Source organism: Sturnira hondurensis, unplaced genomic scaffold (assembly GCF_014824575.4).
Source record: "Sturnira hondurensis isolate 20B ecotype Veracruz unplaced genomic scaffold, ASM1482457v3 Scaffold0001918, whole genome shotgun sequence".
NCBI lineage: Eukaryota > Metazoa > Chordata > Mammalia > Chiroptera > Phyllostomidae > Sturnira > Sturnira hondurensis.
This window is the reverse complement of record NW_028074549.1, coordinates 594,530-614,725: the sequence shown is the minus strand read 5'-3', so window position 1 is coordinate 614,725 and position 20,196 is coordinate 594,530. Positions and strand designations below refer to the sequence as shown.

At 40.4% G+C, this 20,196-nt stretch overlaps 1 protein-coding gene across 8 annotated transcripts in view; it reads right to left on the bottom strand.

Annotated features, from left to right (window-relative positions):
* RNASEH2B (ribonuclease H2 subunit B) overlaps positions 1-16,559 on the bottom strand; it is a 106,065-nt gene extending 89,506 nt beyond the window's left edge. The window contains exon 1 of one of the 8 annotated variants that reach the window (XM_037037751.1): positions 16,232-16,559. In XM_037037751.1, the coding sequence (XP_036893646.1) occupies positions 16,232-16,295 (64 nt within the window). In that variant the 5' untranslated portion in view covers positions 16,296-16,559. The remainder of the gene's footprint in view (positions 1-16,231) is intronic. The other 7 variants (XM_037037762.1, XM_037037789.1, XM_037037769.1 and 4 more) reach the window with 7 other exon arrangements.
* Positions 16,560-20,196: the final 3,637 nt, after the last annotated feature.

Sequence of the window (20,196 nt, the reverse complement as noted above, 5' to 3'; positions counted from 1 at the left end):
CAAGCACAGAATTACCTAAGAGCCTAACAATTAGTTTCTAAAGAAAAGATAACTTAGAACCAGTATATCCTTATTAAAAATTTTAAACAGAATGCATCTTATGTGCAAAAATCAAGGCAACATATAGCAAAGTACCCAGCAGAGTTACCGGCACATGGAATACACCCAATAAATATTATATAAATGTGTTGTTCAATTTTAGAAAGAGCAAGTTTTGATACCTAATGAACAGAACTTCATTTATCTAGAAAATTTACTCAATTGAACCACTTTTTCTAAAACTCTGTTAAATAAGACTCCACATTTTATTTTTTAAAAGAGTAAGCTTTACACTTTTTAAAAACTGTTTTCTCTTACATAAGAGATGACATAAATCATGCTTGCTAAAAGAGTGTTTTTACAAAAAAAGAAAAAATTCAGACAAATCAGAAACATGTACTCATTCTTTGGAGCCAGTCCTAATTAAATAATATCTTAAATTTCCCAATTACCTCAAACCCTGCCATTCTAGCTTTTTATGTCAAGCCAGTTCTATATTAGTTTTCTTAGAGTTTCTGTAAAGATTAAATTTTGTGTCCCACTTGTCAGCATTAACTCTAGCAACAAATCCTCCATCTAGTTATTATTCTGATCTAATTACTTCACAAAACTGACTGCTACTTTTCTGATATTTGAACCTAAAAAAAAAGAAAACATACCATGACAATGATGTAACTCTAATGAACGTAAGTAACAAACAACTGCTAATATTTATCAGGCATATTCTACCATATTTTTAGGACTATAAGATACACCCCCCACCCATTTGGGAGGAATAATGGTTGTTAATGCTGCTGTTGAGTTCTGTTTACATATACATTGGTGAAATATTATGTTACTTATGTTATTAAATATTTTACATTTTTTTGCTTCAAAATTTTTTTCCAATTTTCCTCTAAAACCTGGGTGCATCTTATGGTCCAAAAATATGGTATATCCAGTCACACCTTGGTTCTCGAATGTCTCCCATCTCAAACAATTTGGTTTGCAACCAAGTTGTTTACAGAAAAAATATCTCAGTTGTCCACAAAACTTCGGTTCTTGACCCAACAATGCTTTCATGCTGCTCCTGTATAATCAGTTACATATCTCTCAGTCAACAAATGTAGGAGAGAATGCATTGAGTAAGAGCCAGTTGGACACTAAAACTTCTGTTGTTAACATCTCAGGAAATTGTGCTATGAATTATTTTCATGTTTTTGCTGTTGTTGCTAATTATTACTAAAATATAGTAAGTCAACATGGGTGATAAGATTAATGATAGAGGCAAAGTGAAAAGGAAAGTTTTGAAAACAACAATAGAGCTTTAATAAGGAATAATTGTAAAGTATGATAGATTTGTTCATGTGTTTGACCTGGCTACTGAGTATGACATGGCGAGATCAATGAATTAGCAATTTTAAAACATAAAGAGTGCAGATGTCACTATGGGTGTGAAAGTGCTCACAAAGTAAGTCCATGCAATTGAAGAGGTAGAATACTTGTTGATTTGGATAAATGAAAAGCAGTTAGTTCGGGATAGCATTTTGGAGGCAAGGATATGTAAAAAAGTGAAGATGCTGCAAGTTGACCCCCTCAAAGACACTCCTGGAATGAGTGCTGAACAGGATTCATTTCAGGCTAGTAGCAGGTAGTTTGTTAAATTTAAGAAAAGTGGCATTCATACTATAGTGAGGCATGTAGAGGCTGCCAATTCTGACAAAGTAGCTGCTGACAATTTCGTGACTGGATTGCAAGAGTATGCAGAGGCTGATGGATTTGTTCCCCAGCAAGTGTTTAATTGTGATGAGAGAGGCTCTTCTGGAAGAAAATGCTGAAGAGGACATATATCACACAGGAAAGTGACTGCCAGGACACAAGCCAATGAGGGCAGGTTAATATTACTGTCATATGGGAATGTGAATGGGGTCTTTAAATTGAAGCCTCTAATCATCTACCATTCAAGAAAAGTAATGTCATGAAAAACAAATTGAATATGATGTGGAGGGTAATAGCAAAGCTTGGGTAACCAGGCAATTTTCTATTCAGTGTATTTATGAAGTGTTTGTCCCAAGTGTGAAGAAATATCTCTGGGAAAAACAATTGTCACTCAGGGTACTTAATGTAAAGGACAATGCCCCTGCCCATTCTCCAGGCTTGGAGGCCAAGTTGGTGGCATCGTACAGCTTTATCATTGTTAGGTTCTTGTTACCTAACACAACTCCTCTCATCCCAACCATGGACCAGCAGGTGATTTCTAATGTTAAGAAATAACAAAGGCACTGTTTCAGAGGTGTTTTGAGGTGACTTCTGAAACTAATTTAACCCTCAGGGAATTCTGGAAGGAATATTTAATATTTTCACCTGCTTGAGGCTCACAGACAAAGCAGGGGGCAGGGAGGGAGAAATATCTCCCAGGACCATGCAATCAGCCTGGAAGAAACTGTGGTCTGAGTCTGTTGCTGAAAGACACTTTGAGGGCTTTGAAGGTGATGTCTGTTGTGGAGGATACTGTGTCTCTGGACAAGTTCATGGGCTTAGAGGTGGATGATGATATGGAGGAGTTGGTGGAGGCCCACAACACTGAGCTGACCACCAACGAACTCCCAAACCTCCAGAGGAAGCAGCAACAGATGACAGCTGAGAGGTTCTCCTCAGAGGAGGAAGAGGGAAGGGAAGGTATTCCTACTTCATTACTTAAGAAAATGCTTAGAAAATGGGGGGGGGGGGGAATGTTAAGTTTTATTGAGAACTATCACCCTGACAAAGAAGTAGCAAACCATGCAATAACTTGTGCAATGACAATGCAGTGTTTCAGGCAAGTGTTAAAACTCATGGAAAAATAAACATCACTGCACAGGTTTTTAGTGATACAGAGACCCAGGAAGCCTGAAGCAAGTTCTAGTGGAACAAACATGCAAAAGAGAGAAAGAACCCCAGAGGAACAGCTACCTGTTTTTATGGAAGGGGACTCCCCTTCCAAACAATAATATCCCTCCTCTCCATATTTAGTCATCAACAGCTCTCAACATTAAGGTAAGTTCTAGTGTATGCAAATTTTCACTTTTTACTATACATTTGATTTCCTTTTTGTTTTTAAAAAATTTATTTGCAGATTAAATAGTACCTTAAACATGTACCATATATAAGAAAGGTTAAAACAGGAAATCACTTGGGGATCTGGAAAGGATTAAATCAATTTATATTATTTCGAATGGGAAAAATGATTCAGTTTTCAATCTAATTGCTTTTCAAACAGCCTTCTGGAACAGCTTAAGTTCGAGAAACAAGGTTCCACTGTACCAGGCCATGTCCTATATATGTTATATAATGTAACCCTCATAATACCTCTAGGTACTATTTTAATTTCCACTTTTTTGGATGAGAAATTTGTCCAAAGGTAAGAAACCTGTCTAAGGTCACAGATCTATCCAAATACACACACACCCTAAGATTTATATCAGGCAAAAAAACATTTTAAACTATGACACTTTAGAGACACGCTTAATCTCATGTCCCATCCTTCTTAACTGAGAAAACACAAACTGCAGTTCTGAAGCACAAAAAGTATCTTGGTCTGACTATTCTGTGACACAAATATCTCAAATTCATCTCTCTTCCTTCTTCTGTCCTACTCAGACTTGAGGACCAGAGCATCATCTAATCAGCTGCCCCAACTTCAATCCAAGCAGTATCCCACACTGCCAGGGCTGCAGCAGAAGAAAAAGAATGGGGGGGGGGGGGACAGGCAGGAAATGGGGAATGCGAGAAAGAGACTAAGTCAGGATCAAAAATACATAAAGGATGAGAAAAGTCTGTTGTGGAATACAGGAAATATCTAGTGATAAAAACAGATAAAGGCTGACCAATGGCAAGAAAATAAAACCCATTTTCCTATAAAATACTACAGTATCCTATACATAGCTGCATACACCCCCAAGTTATCTGTGACATTTTAATGCTTTGAAATTAGGGTACATAGCATGTATCAGCACACAGACTTGACCATAGTAATTCTGAAAAGTTAGTCATGAAGTGTAAGCCAAACAGGGACATTATTTATCACCTACAGACTATATAATATGGGTTGTACAGCTGATATGAACTTGTCTATCAACCAGTTTTTAAACTTGGCAGGTCTTCCTTTTCCTTCTCTTAGTTAAAAGAAGTTTCTCCAATACTTCCGGCCACTATGGAGGTGTAGGAAGATATACTTTGCCTCCTTGCACAACCAAAACAAGGACAACAAAAAAATTAAAAAAAAAAAAAAAACAGAACTGCCAGAAAATCGAACTGTATGGAAATCTGATAACCAAGGAGTTAAGGAAGAAACATTCATCCGGAGTGGTAGGAGGGGTGGAGAAGGGCAGTGGGGATGGAGAGGACCAGAAGGCTAGACCAGAAGGGTGAAGCGGCAATTGGCAGACAGTAGGTCCCACATTTGCATGCAGATAAACTGGGAGGAACAAGTAGGGAGCAAGACAGACTGAGCAACCCAGGCTTCCTGCCTCAAAACCTCTGGCTGCAAAAACCTATGGGTGTTGAGGCAGCAGGAGAACCTCACAGCCTCACAGAAGAGTTCCTTGGCGAGACCCGTGGTGTCGTAGAACATATGCAAACTCACCCACCTGGAAATCAGCATCAGAAGGGCCCAATTTGCTTGTGGGTAGTAAAGGAAGTGACTGAAAGCCCGTGAGAGCTGAGCAAGTATGCTTGTTCCCTCTCAAACCCTTCCCCGACAGAGAGCACCACAATGCAGCAACATGGGTTGCCCAGCCCTGCAAATACTTAAGGCTCTGCTCCTTACTATTTATCAGGCAAGTGGAGAAAAAATATATGGCCCAAATGAAAAAACAGATCAAAGCTACAGAAAAACTATAACTAAGTGATGAAGAGAAACTTATCAGATGCAAACTTCCAAACACTGGTAATCAGGAGGCTCACAGAAATGGTTCAGTATGGTCCCACAATAGAGAAAAAAGTGAAAGCTATGAAAAGTGTAATAAAGGAAAATGTACTGGGAACCAATAATGACAGGAAGGAAATCAGGACTCAAATCAATGGTTTGGAGCAGAAGGAAGAAATAAACATTCAACCAGAACAGAATGAAGAAACAACAATTCAAAAAAATGAAGAGAGGCTTAGGAACTTCTGGGACAACTTTAAATGTTACAACATCCAAATCACACAGGTGCCAAAAGGAGAAAAGAACAGCAAGAAATTAAAAACTTATTTTAAAACATAATGAAGGAGAACTTCCCTAATCTGGCAAAGGAAACAGACTTCCAAGAAATCCAGGAAGCTCAGAGAGTGCCAAATAGGTTGTACTCAAGGAAGGACAACCAAAGCACATCATAATTACATTACCCAAGATTAAAAACAAGGACAGAATCTTAAAAGTAGAAGGAGAAAAGGAGACAGTTACCTACAAAGGAGTTCCCATAAGACTATCAGCTAATTTATCCAAAGAAAACTTGCAGGCAAGAAGGGCTGGAAAGAAGTGTTCAAAGTCATGAAAGGCAAGGACGTACATCCAAGATTACTCTATCCAGCCAAACTATCATTTTGAATGGAAGGGAAGATAAAGTGCTTCCTAGATATGGTCAAGTTAAAGGAGTTCATCATCACCAAGCCCTATTACATGAAATGTTAAAAGGAATTGTCTAACAAAAAGAAGATCAAAAATACCAACAGTAAAATGACAACAAACTCACAACTACCAACAACCAAACCTAAAACACAGAAACAAAAACAAAAATGAACTAATAAGCAAACAAGTAAAACAGGAACAGATTCACAGAAATAGAGATCATATGGAGGGTTACCAGCAGGGACGGGGAGGAGACAAAATGGGGGAAAAGGTACAGGGAATTAGAAGCATAAATGTTAGGTACAAAATAGACCATGGAAGGTTAAGCATAGTATGGGAAATGGAGAAGCCAAAGAACTTCTGTGTATGACCTACAAACATGAACTAGGGTGGGGGAATGATTAGGGGCGGGGGAGGTTACAGGGCAAAGGGGAATAAAATGGAGAAAAAATGGGACAACTGTAATAGCGTAATCAACAAATTAAAAAAAAAAAAAACAAGTTTCTCCCTATCATTTACAATACAAAGACATGAGATAGGATAAAGAGTGCCTTTTTTGCCAAGTGCTCTTCTGACTTGGAAGCAGTGATTTGTTCATGACCCTGTCTGATTTTTGGCACATAGCAGATAAGGTCTGAGAACATACACCAAATGGAGAAGAAAGAACAAACACCAAAGCACCGTTCACTTTATTTTTAGATACCGTATCAAGGCTACTAATGTTTGTTCAGAAGATCTAATGGGGAATTTAAAAATGAGAGTATCACTGTCATGCTCTGTGTCCGAAATAGGTCCCAATCATTTTCTTTAGACACAAGCCACTAGCATATACTCAGAACCCCTAGTTTCCTTCTGCCTGATCACCAGATACTTCCTTGAAACCACTTTGCTAGGACACAAATATAATGCATGCAAGACAACTCTAATGTTCAAGTTCTTTGCCACTTCTGGAAATGTCTGTTTCAGTAATAACTAAATGCCTTCTCTTCCTAAGATGTTAGAGTTGCCATATAGTCTGAGTCATTTTCCTAACTTAGAAGCTTTCAGCTTCCCCAAATATCATAGGAGGCAAACCAAGAAAGCTAGAGAAAGGTACGCACTAGAATAATAATTCCCAAGTAATAGGTTCTTCTAAGAACATCTTTTTATTTTGAAGCCTTGAAGAAAAAATAAAAACTGGCTTTAACCAAGACTAGCATAGAAGATAAAATCTCCATTAGTCCAGGGCTGCCCCTATCAACAGTGTTGTTTCTAGGAATGTCCTGTACACTGAAGAACAAGCTTATGAAAAACTTCAGGCTTGTAGCAACTCAGAGCCACAAAGAGCAGCAAGCAATATAGAAAGATGGCACAGAGACCTTGAAATATCTGGGAAGCAAGAAACAGACCTAAATGGGATGTCAATAACAACTGAGGCTGGGTCCAGGAAAGGTGTGCACAGTCCCTGGTCATCAAACAGCAGGAACTCCAGTCCTTCTTGATCTTCCCACCTCTGCAACAATAGCAACTATCCCATTCTTTCAGCAGAATGGCCTTTGGCACATAGCAGGGGTCCTGGAGGACACAGGAGAGCTGGCAAACTATGCCACTTACTTCCTATTGAGTGTTAGACAGATTACTTGATTTCCTTTAGTCTTGTAGAATGGTGATAATAAAGCTTGCCTTGACTACTTCCCAAGGTCATTGTGAGGGTCAAATACAATAACATACATTGGAGTGTGTTGTAGAAATATAAGACCTAGAAGATGGGCTTCCTATGGCTTACATAAACATTGGCTAAATAAAAGAGAGTATAATTCATAGCCAAAATAAAACTCTCCATACAAATAAACCTATGCCATAACTGTATGCCACCCAGTCAAGGAAAGCACCTATAACTGAGAAACTCAGAATGTTAGACTGAAACAGATCCCGTTACAAGTGCCTCAAGCTTCTGACCAAAGCTCAGTCACACTGGTGAGTGATGGAAGTGGCTGGCTCTTGTGCTATCTTCACTCTTTCCTTCTTCCAAAAAAGCACTCTCTATTCTCATGTTCTCATGTATGACTGTCCACCTTCTCTCCCACCTGGTGCTTGTAATGGAGCCTGACATTCCCTGGCTGCAGCTTATATAGGGGTGCTGGTTGGGGTTCCTGTGATCACAGTAGGGACAGTCACAAGGCTATTTTGAAAAGTTTAAAACCAGAACTAAGAGGAGCAGCTTCTCCCTGCAGACACCAGGATATGAAGCTTGGGTGCAGCATGCAGCCAGTTTCCCACTAAATAGAGGAAATTGGTTTGAGATGTTAACTCTCAGAGAGGCAAAAACCTGCCCCTTTGGATGCTGAAACAGCTGACTTCTACATGTCTTATGTTCTTCACCACCCCACTATCCCTGCCCCCAACACATAGCTGCCTCTCTAGCAATATGTGAATTCTCTACGAACTCCTAACAAAGTGTTAAGTTAGATTTTGTAACACAATCAGGATGCATTGGCCCCACATTAAAGAAATGCTATGCAGACTTATGGTCCATTTACACTGGCATCTCCTTTATATCAATGGATGTTTGCAGGAGACTGTGATTGTCCTAAGTAAACTCAACCTCAAATGGCTTTCAAAACATCTTAGCTTGCCACTGTGTCCATTATGGCTCTGTGAATTTATCTTTACCTCTCTTGCATCTATCTGTATTTTCAGTCTTTATCCACTCTTAAAGACAATCCACTCTAAATATGTAGTCTACCCTGTGAAAGCACTGCTTATTTGATATATTTCTTATAATATAAATAAATTCATAACAAGCCTTTTCAATGCTCAAGGTATGACCTACAAATTCTCTTTGTCAACTATGTGTGACTTATGAGTTTCTAGATTTACTAAAATTAAGAGAAAAAATACCCTACTCCCTTAGCTCTCCATCAAAGTAATTTAACTCTTTAACTTTATGAATAAGTAGAGCAAATAAAACCATATAACACTCTTGTATAACCCCAATATCCCAGATAGTTTTAATGAATGTTACAGTAAATAAGTAGAAAGAGTAAACAGTGAAATAGAAGCAGAAGTAGAAAAACTGGAAAAAATTAAACACTGAATTCATTCTGTGATATATACAACATAAAAAGAATGTAAAAAAATGTTTCCAAATTGTGATTTCTAGGTAGTAAAATGATGGACAAATTCTTTTCTCCCTTTATATTTTTCTGCATTGCTAAAATTTCTTTATTGGGTATGTGTTACTATTCTAATAAAAAATAACTAAAAATATACTGGGAGAAAAATGTGTAAATGAAGAATTAATTAGTCTAATTTAGTCTCACCAAATGTTGTTGGGTTTAGGTCCTTGCAGGGAAATGAGCTCTCACTAGAGACATCAGCCAACCTGCATCTTCCTCGTTTCAGAGGCAGATAACAAAATATGAAGTTCTGACACTTTCACCAGGTAGCCCATTCCACTTTAGCAGGCAGACATACCTAAAAAAGAAAGTCACTTTATTGCCCAGGCTGGTGTGGCTCAGTGAATTGAGTACCAGTTTGAGAACCAGAAGGTTGCTGGTTTGACCCCAGTCAGGGCACATAACTAGGTTGTGGCAAGGTCCCTGGTTGGGGGCATGTAAGAGGTAACCGCACATTGATGTTTCTCTTTCTGGCTTCCCTCTCTTTCTGGCTCCCTTCCCCTCTCTCTAAAAATAAATAATAATATCTTTTAAAAATTGTTTAAAAACAAATTTAAAGGATCTCTGAACAAAAAGGGTGACAGTCCTAAGTAGCACTCTCTGACTTCAGAGGCACTGAGCAAAGTTGGGCTCTGAAGCTTATGGCCAAGTTTCCCAACACTAAGAAGCTAAATGTGGCTACTCAGGGAAAATGGACCAGGATCCTACCCAACTACTAGCATGTGTTGGGTATTCAATATAAAAATGATAGTGAGCTGAATAATCACAAGGAAATGTGCAGGTGACTAAAGAGGTACCATTCACTTACACATTAATGGCGAAGAGGTGGAGAGGGGAGGCTTCCTAGAGAAAGTGACATCAGCACTTCTTTAAAGGATAAGTAGACATTTGGCAGGCAGAGAACATGGAGAAGAGCAGGCCAGTGTCTACGCAGACATAAAGTCAAGGGCATTCTAAAAAAGAGAAGTTGGACTGGGGCAAATGGCTTAGCTTCACAGAAACTAAACTGTAACCGAGCTTTAAAGAAAGGGTAGTTTGGATAGAAGTGAAAGAAGAAAAAGAACTGCACATGTTGGGAGGAACCACCCTAGCTGGTTTCAGAAGCTGTAAACCCCCCATGGCTAAGGCTGAGTAAAAAGAACTTTGGATCATAAGCCACTAAGGAGAAAAAACTTATCTTCCCAGCAGGAGTGCTCACTCTGCCTGCTTTCCTTCACCCTGCTTGGCCCCAGGGCAGATGATTGGTTAGCCAATGACCAGTAAGATTCCTAAAAGGAGGGATGACCTAAGACAGGCAGGCATGGTCACAAATGGGCCACCAGGGAAGGACTTGGGGGACTACAGAAAAAGGGGGTGATGGACCCTCACCCCTCAGCTTTGACATAGCCTGAGTCCTCATTCTGTCTCTAAGAAGTCTCCTAATCTCTTGGCTGCCTTATTTCCCTCACCTGACTTAAGCCTAAAACAATACCATAGGGTGGTGCAGCCCTAGGCAGGAACGGGCCGTTCCCCTGGGTGTTCAGGCCTAAGAAAGAATGAATAAAATCATGTGAAACCTGCTTTGCTAAGACTGCCCCCAATTTTCTGATAAGGATCCAAGGATAAAATGAGTTTGTTTCCCAGTTTTATGCCCCTTTTGCTATCTGCCCCTGAGTCAGAATAAGCCCTCATAGTTCTTTGAATGTTATCTATTGTTTGATCATTATTGCCTGACAATGATCGATGAGCTTTACCGGTATTCCTGTGCAAACTGAACCCAATAAAAGCCCATTGAGGAACAGGCTCAAGGCCCTTCTCCTCTGAGAGACTGGCTACCTTTCCTCCCCAAGCAGATCGTCTTTTGGTAGACTTACTCTCATCTGAGATGGTCGTGGGGCGGGGGGCACTCTCCTGGGCAAAGCTCCCCCACATGCATAAGCAGACAATACTGAAGGAAGAAATAAAATAAAAAGGCATTTTTTCCTTTCAATAAGTGTTTATTAAATGCCTATTCTGTCCCAGGCCCCAGGCAAAGAACTTGGGGTGCAAAAAAGGAGCTTTCATGTAATTCAAACCAACAGAGAGCAACCCCACAAGACTGGTACTGCTCTCCCCAATGTAGAGGATGAGAATATTGAGGCTTGACAATGAGCACACAATTTCTCCAAGAACACAAAGCTAAACAATTGCACAAATCTAATTTTAAGTATGTTCTATTATAGTCAGGCTTTAGTTGTTTGTTTCTTAACATCATGGTTAAACCTCAGAGGATATGGAAAAACCTCATGTAGCTTCTACTCTGCTATTCAAATAAAAATTATGAATATTGCTTACTTTCTTTTTATGATGCTTTTCTGCCCTAGAGGATAAATATGTGGGACTCATGAGATCTCACTTACAAAACTGTTCTTCGGAACAATTACTAGCAGGACAAGATCAGGCTCTAGAAACAGCCTGATTACACTAACTGGCATCTGATTAAGTCCATCCACTTCAGAATGCTCCAACAGCAAGGGAGCAGATACAGTGGTCACCTGGGAAAGGTCATTCAGATTCCCACCAAAAAACATTTCATAAAGACAAAGTCAGATTCAGGATTTGTACAGAAATGTTACATATGCTTTGTGCTAGAAAACTCAGACTCTTACACCACTGAAGGCCTACAGACGACTAATTAGTAAGTGACATACCTTCCCAAAAGCTGAGCTTAATTATTCAGAGGTTGTCTAAAATCAGCACCTGACCCAGCCAGGTCTTCCCCCCCCACCCCCCCACCCCATTCTCCTGGCAAGCTAAGTGCAGGTTCCTTCCACGTGAATAAGCTCTTCTGAAAGTAAAGACACTTTCAGCCCACAAGGTATATTTCTAAACACAAACAGACATACATGCAAACAGTTTGACAAAGAACAAAAAACATGCTTAAATATTCTTTCTGAGATTAACCACATGCACTTATGGAAAGAAAGGAAAATGTTTTTTGCTTTGTTTTGTTTTAGGGTCACTGAAGTCATTTCAGTCTGATTGTAATTCTTCTTTTTCCACATACTTTTACTGTTGTTCAAATAAGAAGTGCTCTTGGGGACTTATTAAAAAGCTAGAAGACTCTAATCAATAATAGCACTGATATAAATGTGCTCCATCATTAAACAGGGAATTTAGTTTTCCATTTTAAACTTCATTTATCTTTAATTCTTTAATTAGAACATAATTCTATAAAGCTTGCATTCATACAATGCTTTCAAATACATATATTTGCATTCCATTTGGAGAGGCTCTGATATCATTATCTGCAATTGTTATGGCACCTCACATAAAAGGTTCATAACTATATTTGGAATGTCTAGGTAGGCAGGCAAGCCTGGGATTCTTATCTTCCAAAAAGTAACCCATCCTCTACCACTCAAAACTGGTATTACTTATGCTGGCTGTGGGGGAAATAAGTATCAAGTACGTACAACCTTTCCTAAAATACTTTTAAATATGTATTTGTATGAAATAAAGGGCAATCTTACTTTACTACAAAACTCATCTATAGTTCAGTTTGATCAGGGAGCTGACTAAAGAACACTTTCAGCCTAAGTGGACCTCAGTAAGTTGTGTGTATGTGTGTGTGTTTAACTGTCCTGAGCTCATTTCTGTCCTTGCTTTCTTTTTTCCTCACACAACATTAGGGTTTTCCAATGTTTTAACAGTTCTTTGGAGATGGCTAAACTGGGTTCAATCACATTAACAATAAACACAGTCTCTGTTCTGAGCTGGCTTTTCACATTAGAATCCACTCCAACTTGGTAGAACTGACAAGCATACCAAAACTAGAGAAAACTATTTACAATATGACTTAAACATTTAATTTTAGAGCCCTGGCTGATGTAGCTCAGTGGATTGAGCGCGGGCCTGTGAACCAGACAACCGCGGTTCGATTCCCAGTCAGGGCACATTCCTGGGTTGCAGGCCAGTTCCTGCCAGGGGCCAGTTCCCAGCAGGGGATGCATAAGCAGCAACCATACATTGATGTTTCTCTTCCTCTCTCTTTCCCTTCCCCTCTAAAGATAAATAAATAAAATATTTTAAACAAAAAAAAACAACATTTAATTTTAGAGCACCAAAGAAGGATGGAAGCTTCTATCATATTTCAGAAAGTACAGATATTAAGTCTCTTATAAGTAACTAAAACTGCAAAAAAACTGGTATTCCCAGGCCATTTTTGAGAAATGTTTAAGACCATCCTAAAACTACAAGAAATGCTTACCCTGCTGAAAAGTAAAGTAGTTCTGTCTCCACCAGCCTATGAAAATCAAGGCTCCAAGTCTAACCACCTCATAAGCACCTCTTCCAAGTTCTAGCTTTTGTTGTCCTAGGATATTCAACTTCTTTAAGCAATGAAAAACAACGGCAGAGAGACCTAAATAGTGCTTTTTAAAATTGTATCCTTCAACATATAACACAATGCTATGGCAGGCAACTCAATAAAAGTAAATTAAACGCTGGGGGAAAAGAGTCATCTCAAGGTTCAGTGGCTTTACATTTGTCTCACGGATAAATCTGTAAATTTCTGTTGGCTGTTTGTTAATGTGCTCACTTTCCAGTATATAAAGTAACCTTTTCAGATTCTTCTGCCAGAAGTTTTCTAAAATTGAGCACGAATTGAGCCCATCAAAAACTTTTAATACAAAACACTTCTCATATAATTTTGTTTAGTTTACTAAGAACCCAACTTTACTGTAGCTATGGTGCTACACTCTCAAACACATAACTTACTAGAGCTGATTTCTTAACAAATAACATGTGTAGCCTCATACCCTGTGCTCTCCCCTGACCATGCACCTTCTGGCCCACCACAAACAGATCTAAAATTCAGGATGACCATTCCTACTTCCCAATCCAGCTCTCAACGGGTAGTTTTACTGCAGTGGTTCTTAAGTGTGGTATCCAGAAGAGCAACATCAACATCATCCACGAACTTTTTAGAAATGCATATTGTCAGGCCCACCCCAGACTCACTGAATTAAAAACTCTGGGGATGGGCCCACCTCCCCAGGTATCCCATACCCTCAAGTGTGAGAAGCACTGTTGCACTGAAGTAATTATCAAAGCACCGGTGTGTGTACCCTCAGAGCCTGCAGGTGGCACTAAAGACTGGCTAGAAAAATTATAGGAGCAGGAAGCAGAAATTGTTACAGAACCTGCTGCCTGACAGTTCCTTCTATCAATTCCTTAACAGTTGCCTCAGCCTTCTCCAGTGAGTTCAAAGGTCATAGTGCATCTGAGTTTTGAACGGGAACTGGATTTAAATTCTTCTCACAGCCCCAACAAGTAGACATAGTAAAGCAACAATTTTACAATTTAAAATCAATATTTAATTATTTGAAGGTTTTGGTGTTTAATATAATGAGGGAATAAACACATGTTAAAAATGAATGTCAATACTAATTACACAGAAAATAAGAAACTTAAATTATTCTCAGCCATTGTGTATATCTGAATAATAATAATGCACTTGATCTGAAAGAATAGAGTTCCTACCCTTAAAATCTCACTGAATTGATGTAACAAAAGTAAGGTTTTTTGTTTTTTTTTAATGTACACAGAGAGTCGTTTACTAGATTCTGTCAAAACCCTAAATTTTGCATTAACTTTTATATACAAACATCTCTAGTGAGGATGTGGAGCAACAGAAAGTCTCATACACTCCTGATCAGAGAGAGTGTAAATCAGTACAACCATTTCAGAAAACTGTTTTAGCAGTGTCTAGTAAGGCTGAACATAAAAATACCTAATACAAGCAATTCTACTCCTGGGTATGCACCCTGGAGAAATGAGTTCCTCAGTATATCCTAGAATTGTAAGTCATAATAGTAACCAACTGGAAACAATCTAGAAGTCCATCCACAGTACAGGAGATAAATATTATGGGTATTAATACAATAAAATTCCGTATTTTTAGGACTATAAGATGCACCTGTTTTAGAGAAAAATAGGAAAAAAATTTTTGAAGCAAAAAATGTGGTAAAATATTTATCTACCTGTTACTCCGCTCCACAGCCGACCCCCCATGAGCCAGATAAGCCAAATTTGGACTATAAGACACACCCCCATTTCCCCCCCAAATTTGGGGGTGCGTCTTATAGTCCGAAAAATATGGTACACAGAGAAATGAAAATACAAACTAACCAACAAACTGCTATGCCCAATATGGATGAATCCTATAGGTATATTGCTGAGTGAAAGGGCTAAATACAAAGGAGCACACACTAATCCAAAAAGCAAAATGAGACTCTGGTGACAGTGGTCAGCAGAGAGGTTATTGGCCTTATCGACCAAAAGGCATGAGGAGCTCACTGAAAAAGTCCTACATTTTGACCTGGAGGATGGTTACAGGGATTGAATTACACTTACATGGTTAATTCAGTTGCACACTTAAATGTCTACTCTTCAATGTACGTATGTCATACCTCTTTATAAATGTTGAAAAAGTTAAACATACTCATAAAAGTATTGACAAACTGAGTAACAATTTTCAACATCCACCATAAAATCTACATTACTGGGCAACTATATCAGCAGCAGCAAATGACTATAGCATTGACGCTCAGCAGCTAGTGTTCCTTATTTCCAATGTTATGTCATCATACTAACATCATTCTATAAAAGGGCCAAACCCTTCTGCTTTCACTCCCTAGTCCCAAACTCCTTTTATCTGCCACTTAACGGGGCCCATCACATGTGGCAACTGATTATCATCCCAAACTCTCACAGGCTCTGGATGGCTGATCCTCAGGATGGGGATGGGAGCTGAAAACCTGAATTCAGCAGTCCTGTCATTACCTAATCGCCTCTTTAACCACTCCTGTCCAAACCCTCACTACCAGACAGCTTCCGTCCCGCCTTGCCATCCAAGGCTAGTAACCAGGGTGGGGGCCGTGTTTCCCAGGCAATTTCGGGCCTACTGGATCCTCGTTTCCAATCCAGTAGGAACACAGACGCGGGGCCCAAAGTCAAGGAGAGGTAGGGAACACCGAATTACATTTCCTCAGAAGACACCTCCAGGCATCACAGCGCACCCCGAACTCACGCTTGTCCCCACAAGCCTGGGCCGCTCCCACCAGAGCTACAAAGAACGTAAGCGAAGCCAGGGGAGTCAGTGTACGTGTTGGGGGCGGGGGCTGATACTCGGTCCGTTTCTACGCTTTCAGCTTTAGGTTTTAAAACCACAGCTGGTTGTAACGTGTGACCAAGAAGAGGGGCAATGTGTTCAAGGGAGAGAATCTGATTCAACATCCGGGACCCAGGGACCTAGGGAAGCGTAAACCTGAGCAGGCCGCGTCTGGTCTCAGGGAGGGCGGTTGGAACTACAAGGGTGCTGGCGGGGTGCGCCCGGAGATTACTAAGCTAAACCAGCCCGGAAGCCACGACCTCCGCGCTCTGGAGCTAGCCGAGCGAGGCAGGAGGCTGTGCCTAGAGTGCTTCCCCAGGCAGGCGTGTTTACCTGGAAGCAGGAACACTAGCTGCTGAGCGTCAGTGCCTTCCCCGTACTCCACGCGGCCCGCCATGCTGCCAGCCGCCTCTCGCGCCCGAGTGTGGTACCAGCGGGCCCGAAAGTCGCCAGCCTTAGCCCTTGAATCACCAGGCCTGGCTGCAACCCAGAGGAAAATTGCGAGAGAAGGGTCTATTCCGGGTGGCGCAGCACGCTGACCGCCTGGCGGGGTCCTGGAGGAGGCCCGCGGTATGAATTTGGTTTAGTTTCCGGAGTCATCCCTATTAACTTTAACTTCCGGAGCCTGGCTCGGGTTAAGTTGAAAATTTAGCGCCCGGCCGGAAGCGATTTGTGTGGTGGCGCCCAACCACGTAACGGTTACTGCCTTTCCCCTCCGCCAGTGGTAGCTGCACACCCAGGGCGCGGAGTGACGCTGCACCTGGGGCAGCAGCGCTTGGACTTAGCGGCGGTGGGCGGGGTCACTTCGGACCTCAGTGCCGGGTGTTTGCATCCAAGGGTCCTCCTACCAAAGGAGGTGAGCGGGAGCGGACTAGACTGGACTGGGGGGAGGGGATTGGGGCCCGGGGATGGAAGGTAGCAGTGGAACACACCTGGCAAGGGAGGAAAAGCATGGAGCAAATCCGTGTTAGTGACAACTGCTATTACATCTGAAGCCTTAGGTACTCTTGGTTTTCCATATATCTTGACCATCAATTGTATTCTGAGTAGGAATTAATGTCAGAATAGTATTCGCTTTGTGATTGATAACTGTTGCAATTAGTCTTCAAAGTGGGCTGAGTCCTTATCACTAAAAAGAAATATTACAATTTGAGGCTCAAAATATGAACTTATTATTTTGGAACGCCTTGTAATAAAATTAAAACATTTTTAAAGCAAAGTTTAAAAAGTCGAGGTCGTGAAATCAAGGGACTCAAATTGTTAAAAGTTAAATTTTAGTTGAAAAGGTGATGCTTGGTGTACATGGTTTTAAAAAACATAATAAATATTTCTCCTATACTTTAAAGAACAGTATGTCTCCCTCCTACTCCAGATCCCCCAACTACCTTCCCCAGGGTAGTTACTGTTTACTATTCTTGTCTTCCAGAAAATTTCCACGCACTTAAAAATTTTTATGTTTTGCTTTTTTAACAAATGGAAGAATGCTATATATCTCTTTATGAACTTTACTTTTTTTGTTGTTTAATCTTGAAAATAGTTAAATTCTACAGGGCTATCTCAGCCTCCTAAAAAGACTTTAGTTTCAATCCTGTTTCTCCCTGGGAGGGAAATAGCTGAAGTTGATTGCAGGACACAGGTGGTGGAAAGGAAGACTTTCTGGCCAAGGAGAAGCACCCAGATGCCAACTCTGGGACAGGTGTCAGATTAACCTTGTTCTGATCTCTTCCCTCACCTAAGATTATACTTGGGTAAAGCTCTGGTGTGTAGGCCAAATACCCAGGCACACCATAATCATGACTTAACACCTACAAGAGAAATGTTACAACAGTTCCTGTGCTCCAACATACCAGCTATTTTTATTTTTATCTGATCTTTTCCAGCTGTTGGCTGTTTGAATGTGTATTATATATGGTTGTTTTCACAGGGAAAAGCCAATTTTCTCTGCTTTTTCCCCTTTACGTCATAAACATGTTTCCCATGGCATCTAGAACTGTCAATGTTAATGAAGTCATGTTATTTCACACTGCTAGTGTTCCAAGATTACTTAACAACTTCCAACTGTCCAGGATTTAGGTTATTTCAGAGTAGTATTATGAATAATGCTACAAAGTGTACTATATACTGTAGCAGGTAGAAACAACGAACTAAATGTACACAATGGGTCCTTTATATCAAGAGAAAAAAAGACACAGGAACAAATTTATAGCAGAATACCATGTAGGTAAACTTAGAAAAAAACGCTAAAAAATGATGCGGACTCTGGCTAGCAGTGTCCACAGTGTTGTGAATACAATGAACAAATTCACATGGACTACTGAAGTCCTGTGGAGAAAAAGGGATGGCACAGTCACTCTCTGAGTGAGAGAGCGCCTGCACCCTTGCCTGAACAGGCTTTTATTGTTTCCTAATAGCATACATCGAAGAGGGTTCCCATTCATTATGCTCAGGTTTGCTTTAGGTGATTACTTTTTACAGATAATGAAGTAAAGGATGTTGCTGATTACTTCTTACAGATTAACAAAGAAAAAATGTTGCAAATGCAAGGGAATGGTAAAAGAGATTGGTCTGGTTACACTCCATCCTTGGGAGAATTAGCACAGACTTTAGGAAGTTACTTTAAAGATATGTAGTAAACATTTTCTGCTTCAATTCAGGTTGAGGGAGTTTTAGAAAAAGCAAGCCTCAAAGCAGCCTATGTATAACGCAGGCCTGGTTTCCCAAGGAAAAACTGATCTGTGGGTTTGGCTCCCATGTGCCAGTTTTCCAACAGGGCCAGACTACATTTAGCATTGCCAAGCGGATTGGTTCCCTATAATTCCCCCCCCCCCTTGTTTTTAGTTAGGATTGCCACAAAACTTGCTACTTGCTGATCTTTTATATGCCCTGGGAAAATAATTTGTAAATGCATCAAAATATACAAAGCATTGTTAGAATCAGTAAGCAACTAGAGACCCTAAAGACCCACATTCTCCGGTTAAGTCCATCAAACCATTGTTGTTGTTGTTGTTTAGACAGCCAAGATTATCACAGAGGGTTTGAAAAACCTCCTGCTTGGTCAAGCATTGAATGTCCTGCAACTGCTGATGCAGCTCTAGCTGCAATTTATCAATTTGTCCATTTAAGTTGGTAGAAAAAGCCCCTGTTAGGCAATGTTGAATATTGCTCCAGGAGTGCTGGCTGGAATTCCACTGGAGCAGGGTGATGCTAGCTTGGAGAATCCAGGATCACAGGTCAGCTGTTAACAGGTCACTAATGAGTCCTGGTGCTCGTTGATCCAGTCCAGTGCTGATTCAACTGCAGAAAGATGAGTCAAGATCTCTATCAATCTGGGCCTGTTGGAGCATTTCTAAGGTAGTACTGGTTAAGAGAACATTAACAGTATGAGCAGTTTGAACTGAGTTAGTGAGGGTGGCAGTGGTCCTGGCAGCAGTAGCTGTGATAACTATAGCAGAGACAATGAATGCAATTAGGGTGCCAATGAACCATCAGACTCTAAAGGAGGACAGCACGTTGTTAAGCATTATTATGCCATTGATATCCTCCCATTTTCTGGTTGCATCAACTGGCACCCATATTTGAGTTTGTCTTCTAACTTAATGAAGCATAGTGAGGTTTAGCTGAGTAATGTTGAGATGGATAAGGCAGCTGGCATATACAGAGCCTTCAGTAAGTTTTTGCTGATTCATTATAAAAGACCTGGGTTGTCCCTGGGGTTGCTAAAAACAGGTATGGGTGAAAGGTACAAACCATGGCCCAATCTTGTTCTGGAGGATCAAGCTTGTAGCAACATCCCAGAAAACCTTCAGGGTCACAACCAATTTTTATATATAGATGCTTTCAAGTAATAAAAGGCAAACCCATTTTCCAAGAGTTATAATGCCACGTGCTAATGTGGTTAGCAGAAAAAATTCTGATGATAGGTGCGCCAGTGCCAGGCCCCTCGCACCACATATTAATATATAGTTGTTGAGCCTGAGCCAGAACTGTTGTTGTATCAGGCTTAGCTAATATTTTCCAGTTAGCTCCCCAATTCTCTACCACAAAAGGACTTTTGCGAGAAAAGCAATGGTGTCATTCGGTCCTTAGCGTAAAGATCAGAAGACTGAATCTTTACGGCTGGTGTCTAAGGTGCAAAAAGGAACTGGAGAGGGGTTGAAAGTATGGTAGACTCCCTCATGGTTATGCAGGCCAACTGTGGCTACCATGGAAAGTTGATAGTAATTACTGCATTGCTCTTTGTTTGCAGGGTAAAGTTGCTTTTTTAAAGGAAAGCACAAAGTGATAAGAAGGACAGAAAA